At 48.7% G+C, this 10,407-nt stretch overlaps 1 protein-coding gene across 1 annotated transcript; it reads left to right on the forward strand.

The window, feature by feature from the left end:
- Positions 1-7,080: 7,080 nt before the first annotated feature.
- Positions 7,081-9,212, forward strand: Nupr1 (nuclear protein 1, transcriptional regulator). The gene is made up of 3 exons (XM_048460469.3): positions 7,081-7,310; positions 7,651-7,794; positions 8,912-9,212. The coding sequence occupies exons 1-2, from the start codon at positions 7,196-7,198 to the stop codon at positions 7,779-7,781; spliced, it is 246 nt and encodes an 81-aa protein (XP_048316426.2). The 5' UTR covers positions 7,081-7,195; the 3' UTR covers positions 7,782-7,794; positions 8,912-9,212.
- The last annotated feature ends 1,195 nt before the right edge of the window (positions 9,213-10,407 follow it).

Below are 10,407 nucleotides of genomic sequence, written 5' to 3' on the forward strand. Positions count from 1 at the left end.
GTGTTGGGATTAAAGGTGTGTGCCACCATGCTTGGCAAGATACTTTTGTTAATGTGGAGTTCCCTCTGTGTGCTGTGATTACCATTAATGAATAAAGAAACTGCTTTGGACCTATAGCAGAGCACCACTTAGGTAGGCAGGGAAAGCTAGGCTGAATGCTGGGAGGAAGAAGGGAGATTCAGAGGGACGCCATGGAGCCACAGCCAGAGTCAGACATGCCGAAATTTTGCCGGTAAGCCACTGTCACCTGCTGATACACAGATTAATGGAGATAGGTTAAATTAATATGTAAGAGTTAGCCAATAAGAAGCTAGAGCTAATGGGCCATGCAGTCTTTTTATTCATTAATGGTAATCACAGCACACAGAGTGGACTCCCACATCAAACGTTAAGTGGATGCTGGGAAGAGAGTAAAATAGAGCAGGGTGACAGCATGAATGGTAGCCATTGGTGTGTGTGTAGTGCTCAGGTCAGGGTGACATGAATGGTAGCCGTTGGTGTGTGTGCTGCTGAGGGTGACAACATGAATGGTAGCCATTGGTGTGTGTGTAGTGCTCAGGTCAGGGTGACAACATGAATGGTAGCCGTTGGTGTGTGTGGTGCTGAGGGTGACAACATGAATGGTAGCCATTGGTGTGTGTGTAGTGCTCAGGTCAGGGTGACAACATGAATGGTAGCCGTTGGTGTGTGTAGTGCTCCTGTCCTTTGGGCTTGCTTTGGTCTGTTATTTATTTTTTATTTTTGACAGGGCCTTGCTGTGTGACCCTGACTGGTCTTGAACTTGAGACCCTCCTGCTTCAGCCTCCTGTGAGCTCTGGTTACAGGCGCGTCATCGTGACTGGTATATGTGTGGTACTCAGGACACGGATGCACACTGCTGTGCTGAAGAGCCATCTCCCCAAGGCACAGAGCTTTCAAAAGGCACATGAGGTTCTCCACCCGCTCGGTACAAGACCTGGTCCAGAGAAGACACAAATGCCTGGGAAGGAAGAGCGTGCGGAGGGAAGGAACTGGCAGTGGCTGCACACACACACAGTGCAAACCCGTGCCACTGTTCGCCCTGCTGGGGTCTGTGCTAGGTCGGAGGCCTTAATCAGTCACAGCACTGTGCCCTTGAAACAGACACTCCTAGAGCCTCCAGCTTCCTTCTTTGGGGAATAAGGAAATAACAGGATGTCACATGTTGACCCTGGGCTAAGCCCTGTCCTCCACTTGCAGGTGTTCTCATCATCCTGGATTTACACAGGGGCAAACTGAAGCTAAGACACTGACAGCTATCACGGTGTGTGGTGACGAGGCAGGGAGAACTTTGTGCGTCTTTGGAAAATTCTGCACTGCAGGAGGATGGCTCTTCAGGTGACAGTACACATCCTTCACCAACTGCCCAGGAGCCCAAGAACACTGACAAGTCACCAACAGGCTGGTGGCAGATGTGAAGGAATGTAACATCTGCCTCTCAACAGGGCTAGGAATGCCCCTCACAGGACTTCTTAGCTCTCCGGAGGGCATGGTAGGATGGTATGAGGAGGGGAAGAGACACAGAAGAAAAGTAAGGGCTCGGGGTATATCTCAGTTGGTAGAACTCCGTGCAAGGATCTGGGTTCAATAAAAGGGAAGGAAAAGAAAGGCAGGACAGATGTGTGTCTGTGTGTCCCACGTCCTGCCCTTACTGCTGTCTTGCTGGACATTCAGGATACTAGTAATCTTATTTACAATATCTTTCCCTACAACCTGACTCTAACCCATGTCACAGTAGAGGAATTATTTTGCTGTCATGGTGATAAAGCCCCGCAGGTCCAAAGAACACCATTTTCTGCACCTTGGTCTTGATGCGTTAGCTCCAGTTGTTTCTTTGCCTATTGTGTGCTTTGTTTTAATGTTGATTTAGGGGAGATGGTATCACTGTGAAGCACAGGTTGGCATTGTTGGAAAAGAATAATCCCAGTGTCACACGAAGAGATACACAAACAAAGCAAACATAAACTAGCAAGGTAATTTCCTTTGATAGAAAGAATATGTCATGCTCTGAACCAGGCTAGCAAGCACAGTGGGACACATTCACATATGTTTTATTCTAACACAAGGGGTGATTTAGTTTCATCCCATTGGTAGGAATTGGTAGGAACTTACCCTCCTGATCACTACTGGCTAATTTACGATCAAGCACAGATGGAATAAAAGCGTGGAGGAATGCTCTGTGTTATCTGGGATACAGGGGACCTTTGCAGAAGGAGTTACATCAGAAAGATTAAAAGATTTTCACAAATGTTTTGCAACGTGTGTGTGTGTGTGTTGGGGGAATCTATGGAATACTGCGCCTTGGCAGGCTAGCCACCTTACATAGAAAAAAAAATCAAGTTTCTCAGAGCCTTGACTTTGAAATCCTGCTGTTCCAGCCTCCAAATGCTGGGGTTTCCCACCATCACGCCCAGCAGCTTTGTTCAATGTTTTCTTTACTTGTGTTTCTTTTGTTGGTTTCCACGCTGGGAATTGGACCCAGAGCCTTAAACATGCTAGACAAATTCTCTGCTCTTGAATTCCATTCCTCGTCTTCTTTTGACTTTTCATCTTGAGACAGTCTCACCAAGTTTCCCAGGCTAGACTTGAACTCACTCCGTAGCTTAAACAGGCCCTGAACTTGCCATCCTCCTGCCCTCGTCTCCCGAGTAACAAATTTCTCATCATCCTACCGGGGCCAGGCTACCTAACATCATTCTCTTCCTCTCATCCTGAGGTCTGTAACTAGACCTGTGCTTCTCTGGCTCAAGCAACCTTCTGTTCTTACTTTTTGTTTTGCTTTGTTTTGTTTTTCTAGACAGGGTTTCTCTGTGTGTAACCCTGACTGTCCTGGAACTCACTCTGTAGACCAGGCTGGACTCAAACTCACAGAGATCCACCTGCCTCCCGAGTGCTGGGATAAAAGGCATGGGCCACCACCACCCAGTCTGTTCTTACTTTTATATCCTAGGTTTATGCTTTGTTTTACTCTATCTTTCCTCTCTTTCTCTCTTTCTCTCTCCATCCATCCATCCATCCATCTACCTGTCTATCTATCCATCCATCCGTGTGATTATGTATATATTTATGCGTGACTGTGGTGTAAGTTCGCACCGCTGTGTGTGTGAGAGAGAGTGTATGTGTGTGAGTGTGTGTGTGTGTGTGTGTGTGTGTGTGTGTGTGTGTGAGAGAGAGAGAGAGAGAGAGAGAGAGAGAGAGAGAAAGAGAGAGAGAGAGAGAGAGGACAGAGAGGTGACAGAGGACGCCTTATTCCCTTGAAACAGGGTCTGTCACTGAGCTTGGAGCTAGGCTGGCAAGCAGTGAACCCCAGCAGTCTTACGATCTCCATCATTGACTCTCCACAGTGCTGTGGTCACAGGTAAACACACTACCAAGCCTGACTTTTACCAGGGTGCTGGGACCCTGACTCAGGTCTTCTCACTTGTGCCCGTGCTCTCATCCTCATACCGTCTCTTCAGTCCACGCACACGGCATTGGAATCCGGAGAACAGAAACTGGGTTTTGTTGTCCGGGTGAGGGAGCAGCCAGCAGAAACTGGTCCTGTAGCAGGCTTGTGGGAAGGATTCAGGTAATACCGAGATGGAAGCTCAACTAGGAGGCTCACAGCCTGTGGGATCCGGCAGAACAATGGTGTCTGTCTGGTCTAAGAGGGTTTGGTTTCATTGGAATCCAGTTTTGTTTTGTTTTGAGACGTGGAATGTTTTGTCTGGCCAGCTCCTGCCCTGAGACGGGAACACAGAGAGAACTGATGTGGGCACCCTTTCTGGGCTAACATATGACTCACAGGGTTCAGCTCCTTCCATCAAGGAAATTCCCTTCCCCTCAGGGCTGGGGAACCATACGGAAGAGGAGGTGGAAAGATTGTACGAGCCAGAGGGCGTGGAAGACACCAAGGAAACAATGTCTTTTGGACACATATGAACTGATCCACATATGAACTCAGAGACTGGCAGCATGCCTAGGGGCCTGCCCAGGTTCAAACCAGATGGGATCCCAGCTCTGAGAGAGGAAAGTGGGCATAGGTTCCCACCCCTAACCAAACTGACATCTGCCCGCAAAGGAAAATTAGTCTTCTCCAATATGGCCTCACTGGTTCTGTTAACCACAGTTAAGGGGGTGGGGGGCATGTCCAGCAGTGGATGGCCAACACAGGGTATTTTTGTACACTTTTTGTCTCATATTGTTTTGTTTGGACATTTTTCTTTTGTCTCACTGGCCTTTTGCTTGCATATTACAGTTTCTGATTTGTGTTTTTATGAATTTTTTATGTGTATTTTGTTAGGTCTCACCCCCCCACACACACACACACCACACATATCAAAGCAGATGCCATGCCCAGTCTTTTCAGCATTGCCAGTACCTGGCTGGCACACCCTGTGCCCTACCCTAACTTCTCCAGCCCCGGTCTGGCTTTCCTTCCCCCGGTTTCTCTAATTCCTATATAACCCAGCCATTCTGGCTACACTGGTCCCTTTGCCTCTTTACTGCTTGATCTCGGGTTCCCAGGTACTCTTTTTGCCTCTTGGCCACTTGGTCTGAGGCTCCTCCCTTAGCCCAACTCTCCTGTCTCTCTTCACTTCCTCCCTCCCTCTCCCCATTTCTCCCACAAGGCCCCTTTCAGTCTGCAGGCCACATTCACTCTGGACCCTTCCAGATGCCTCTGGCTGTCTCCCTCTCTAGCTGTCTTCCTCGTATCTACAATAAACCCTACCATTACCTAGGGGCAGTCGTGTCCTCCTTCTAAACGTTTGCATCGTGTTTCTCATATCATTGTTATTATTACTATTATTGTTCTGTTACCTGGTTGTTGTTCCCTAAAGAGAGAGAGAGTGAAGAGTTTTGTGGGTGGGGAGGATCTGGGAGTTGGGGAAGGAAACCTTAATGAGAATACATTGTATGAAAACGTTTTTTTAATTTTTTATATGCATTGGTGTCTTGCCTGCATGTTCTGTCTACGTGAGGGTGTCAGAGATACTGGAACTGGAGTCACAGACAGTTGTGAGTTGCCACGTAGATACTGGGAATTGAACCTGAGTCCTCTGGAAGAGCAGTCAATGTTCTTAACTGCGGGGTCATCTTTTCAATCTGAAATTTACTTTTTTCAATAAAAAAAAAGTTAAAAACTTCATTTCAATATTCCTTTTCTTCTTTTGGTTTTTAAGACAGGCTTTCTCTGTGTATATCTGGCTGACTATCCTGGAACTCACTCTGTAGACCAGACTGGCCTTGAACTCAGAGATCTGCCTGCCTCTGTTTCCTAAGTGCTGGGATTAAAGGTGTGTGCCACCACTGCCTGGCTTCACATATTTTTATTTATTTTTTTTTTTTGGGTTTTTCTAGACAGGGTTTCTCTGTAGTTTTTGGAGCCTATCCTGGAACTAGCTCTTGTAGACCAGGCTGGCCTCAAACTCACAGAAATCCACCTGCCTCTGCCTCCCAAGTGCTGGGAATAAAGGTGTGTGCCACCACCACCCAGCCATATTTCTTATTTGAACTTAAAATTAATACTAATTCCTGTCGAGTTCATTCTTAAGACCTGGCGTGCTGGTGTGTGTACACTATTAGTCACTGCTGCCCAGAAAGCTGGTGCAAGAGGATCATTTCAACCCAGGACATTGACTTCCACCTGAGCAGCATCATGAGATCTGGTCTTTAAAATGACAAACAACGTTCTAAGTTTGGCATGTTGGCACCTGCCTGTGTGTAATCCTAACACAGTGAAGGCCAGTGTGGACTGAAAAAAAATTAATATTTAACTCATACTTAAATTCATACTGGCTGGATTTGGTGATGCACATCTTTGACCCCAACACTCAGGAGGCAGAGACCAGTAAGTTCAACACCAGGCTGGCCTACAGAACAAGTTCTAAACCAGCCACAGCTAAGTAGACTGCCTAAAATAAAGGGAGGGAGGCCCAAATGCCTGTTTATTTCATTATGCCTTCCATACCAGGATATTATTTTATTTAAAACTGAAAAGCCACATTTATATATTGTGTATGTATGTGTACAGGTGTGTGAAGGTCAGGGGACAATCTGTGGGGGTTTGTTTGCTCCTGACACCGAGAACTCCTGGACTCAGGCCATCCTGTTTGTCGTCAGTGCCTCACCTACTGAGTTGTCTTGCCAGCCCACAATATGTTATTTTATCTGAATTCCTCTTCTTCCATTCTTCTTTTGGTCACATTGAGGGCACTGTCCGGGAAACCATGGGAAATTGTGACTGACACTTACGCTGTTCACAGCTGTCGCAGGGACCTTTCCAGACATTGTGCCGCTGGTGCCTCTCGCCAACCAAGCTTGACAGGGTTACCCTCTGCTAACAGGCGAAAACTGAAGCAATCAGGGAGGGCAAGGGACATGTCCAAGGTCACACAGCAGACACTGGATCTTGATTGACTTGTTGAGTTTGTAATCTCAGTATTTGGGATGCTGAGGCAGGAGAATTGCAAGTTCAAGGGTCAGATTGGGCTAGATAGCAGGACGCTTTCAGAAAGAAGAGCCAAGGTAGGTGGATCGGGGTCAGAGTGTTGAACCCGGGGTATTTGTTGTCTCTACCAGCTAACTAGCTTCCATCTCCTCGGATGAGGGGGACATCCCTAGGGACTCTATTGAAGTACAGGGACTTTCCATAACAATAGAAGCCTTGGGTGTGACAGGATAGGAACTGCTGACCTGGTGTGAAGCATGGCAGTGGTCCCTCCTCTCTCCTTTTTAAATTTGCAGGCTGCCACCAAACTAGTGGTGTGCATGAGGGGCAATGTGTGGCCATGACCCAGGCCCTGGCAGGGCTTGTGTCTGAGGGTGAAATGATGTGAAGTGGTCCATCTGAGCCTTCCGCTCTCCCTGGCTAACACCCCAAAGACTGTTTGTGCCCAGATCCTATCTGCGCCCTCCTCCCGCAAAGGCAGGAGTCTTCCCTGTGGAAAAACACAGCTGGGCCTGGGTGAGCCCTGTGAGGGAGGAGGAGGGGGGAAGGAGTGTCTCTGCCCAGGATTGGTGTCTATGGGCCCAGTTCTGGGAAAGGGCCAGATTGCATCAGACAGGACTTGGAGGGCGGGAGCCAGTCTGTGGTCTGAGGAGGAGGCAACTTCATAAGTGAGGGCGAAGGAACTGAGAGAGGGCAGACAGCTGGAAAACACAGCACAGGCAAGACTTCGGAGAAAGCAGACCAGGCATGGCGGCCACCTTGCCACCGACAGCCAGCCCTTCCCGGCCACCCCGAGACCCAGAGGAGGAAGATGACATCCTGGACGAGTGCGACCATTACAGCCTAATCCACTCTTACGTCGGTAAGGCCACCCGGAAGCTCTCTGACTTCTCGTCCTCCTCCTCGGATTTGGAGTTTCTTTCCCAGATTGCCCCCACTAACTAACCTATTCCCTACCCCAAAGTAACCCCATTCTAGCCTCATCTACTGAGTTCTGTCTTCCTCAGCCCCGAGAACTCACATCCGGGCATCTTCCATTCTGCGTGTGAGGAAACCATTAGCAGGCGTAGACGCCCCAAACTTACATGGTGACCACCGCCCTCTGGCTGGTCTGCCCTTCCTACCCCTATGCTCTGGTCCTTTGTTCTCTGACCCTTACACTTCTCCTCTGCCCATGTCCCATCCACCTCCTGCTCTACCAGTCGGGGGAGCTCGGAAAGGTCGTACCAAGAGAGAAGCTGCTGCCCACACCAACCGCCCGAGCCCTGGCGGACACGAGAGGAAGCTGCTGACCAAGTTCCAGAATTCTGAAAGGAAAAAGGCCTGGCGCTGAGGCAGTGCTGGAGGTGAGGAGTCGACAGCCAGAGAGCCAGATTTGCTTAAGGCGACAGGCCGAAGTGTGTAACTGAGTGGGAAGTGGGGAACCAAGAGTAGCCCCTGGGTTGGTGAGATGGCTCAACTTGCAGCCCAGCCTGGCCCCCTGTGCTCGATATCCGGAACCCACATGATGAAAGGGGAGAGAATCAACTGGAAGTTGTCCTCTTAGGGGGACCCTGCAGGTGCCGTACAGGGAAGTGAAGCCGAGAAGAGATGAGAATGAGAACCCAGTACAGACTGACTTCATCAGCCTAATGCCAGGCGGGTTCCCTGTCAGCATATTTAAAACAGCTTGGGAAAAGGTTTCCAGGCAATAACCAGTCCAGGTCCAGGTACACAATAAAGCATAAGGTGTGACTACATAGAGACCCTCTACAAAGTACACGTGGCTACGAGGGTGGGTTCTGTAGCTAAAAGGCCTAGAATCTAGTGTGGTCTTTGACTGATAGCGATCAGAGGCCATAAAGTACATGTGACTTCTCCTGTAAGGATGGGATGGACCAGGGAGGAAAGAGTCCAAAATAATCATTCTAGGGAGGTGAGGTCTGCCTCTATAGCAAAAGGAGGGTGCGGTTGGTCTGCCTCCACGGGTAGCAAAAGGATCACCAGGTCATTAACAAAATCCACTCTCAGCTTTCCGGATGGGATGCAGAAATTTGATTTTATCTTCTCCATCGAGGAGACACCCCGGCATGATTGACATTTGTGGTTCTCTTAGTGCTTCTCTCTGAGTACAAGGACCACGCCCTCAACATCCTGACCTCCACATGCTCACAGTGCCCCAAGTGCATGAGAATACACGTGTGCGCACACATATGCGTGCACATTCACATACTAATAAGTGAAAAAGAATGATAGTGTGTCATCTACAGTGAGAATAAAACGAGACCCATATTTGAGTTCCCTAGTGACCAGTGTTGGGGAAAATTTCCCATAGGGCCTTTCTAATTGTAAGGAAATTTGGCTTACAGAAAGGGAAACTGAAGCTCGACAGAGTCAAGTACTTCTCTGGGGTTACAGAGTAGGAAAGCCAGAATTCAAACCTAGGTCTCTGCCCCTTCCACCACCTGCTTTCCCTCCTCACAGATGAGGCCAGACCGTGGACATTACACCCAGCAATGGATACAGGACAACTACACCCAGCAATGGATACAGGACCTTGGAGAAATTTGGAGACACTGGCAGGACTGAGGCCTGCTTGACTCCTTCCCACCTAAGTGAGGTTCTGGAGAGAGGCCACCAAAAAGAGACCTTCCAGACCCAGCAAAAGAGCAAGATAGGAGTAAAAAGCAGGGGAAGTTTGGGGGAGCTAGCACCCCTAAAAAGAAATGAGAGAAACCAGATGCCCCCAGAGGCAGCAACAATAAACAGTGCAGCAGTGACAGCCTTCCTGTGTTTCGGACTGTCCTTGTTGTGTCTGACTGTGCCCGTGTTTCGGACTGTCCTTGTTGTGTCTGACTGTGCCCATGTTTCGGACTGTCCTTGTTGTGTCTGACTGTGCCCGTGTTTCGGACTGTCCTTGTTGTGTCTGACTGTGCCCGTGGAGCGTCTCTCTCGGGAGTATTATTAGAATGGCAGATTCCACACTATGCAGGACTGGAGACTGCAAGCAGGTTCCTGATGTGGTTGCCCTTCTGTAATGTATGCAGATGTTTTTGGGTGCCTATTTCTGTGGTCTCTTCTGGGGAAATTGCTTTATTTCTTTGCAGTGCTACCCCAGAGACGAACTGTAGTCAGCCCTTTCACATTCCTGAACAGGATGAGGCCATATTTATATAAAACTGCTTTTTAAAGAGAATGTTACTATTAATACCATTTGCAAAATGAAAAAATAAACAACCGGAGTTTAAAACATGGGAGGACCGGCTGGGTGCTGGTGGCACACCTTTAATCCCAACGTGGGGGAGGCAGAAGGAGATGAATCTCTCCATTCGAGGCCAGCCTGGTCTACAGAGAGAGTCCCAGGACAAACAGGGCTACACAAAGAGAGCTTGTCTCCAAAACAAACCAAAAAATGAAAATAAACAAACAAAAAACCATGGGGAGGATTTGTTTTCAGCGACCAAGGGCTCAAACCCAAGTAAGAAATTCCAGGACAGGGTGCTGGGTTAACTGGGGAGGTGGTTCTTGGGAGCCTTGGGACCAGAGTTCCAGGAGAGAGTGGAGCAAAGGAGAAGATGGTCGGAACCGAGGGTGTAGTTGAGGGAGGCCTGAGTTTGGGCAGCTGCAGTGACGCTCGGATAAACAAGGCAGAAAGTTCTTCTCTCACACATGATAGCTTCCTAAATTGCAGATGGCAGCTCTGTTGATCAGGGCCTGCTGCTTTTAGCTTACTGTTCTGCCATTTCTACTCTGAAGTCCCAAATCATAGCCGCTCCAGCCCCTGAGCTCACATCTGCACCTCAGCCTATGGAAAGGCAGGCAGGAAAGAGATTAGAAAAAGCCACACAGCACTTTCTTTTTTTCTGCTTTCTGAGTCAGAGGATCTCTGTTTCTCAGGCTGATCTCAATCTCCTGGACTCGAGCGGTCCTCCAGCCTCGACTCCCCGAGTGCTGGGATGCCACGTATACCATGACTCCCA

Source organism: Myodes glareolus, chromosome 7, assembly GCF_982192425.1.
Source record: "Myodes glareolus chromosome 7, mMyoGla1.1, whole genome shotgun sequence".
NCBI classification, from domain to species: domain Eukaryota; kingdom Metazoa; phylum Chordata; class Mammalia; order Rodentia; family Cricetidae; genus Myodes; species Myodes glareolus.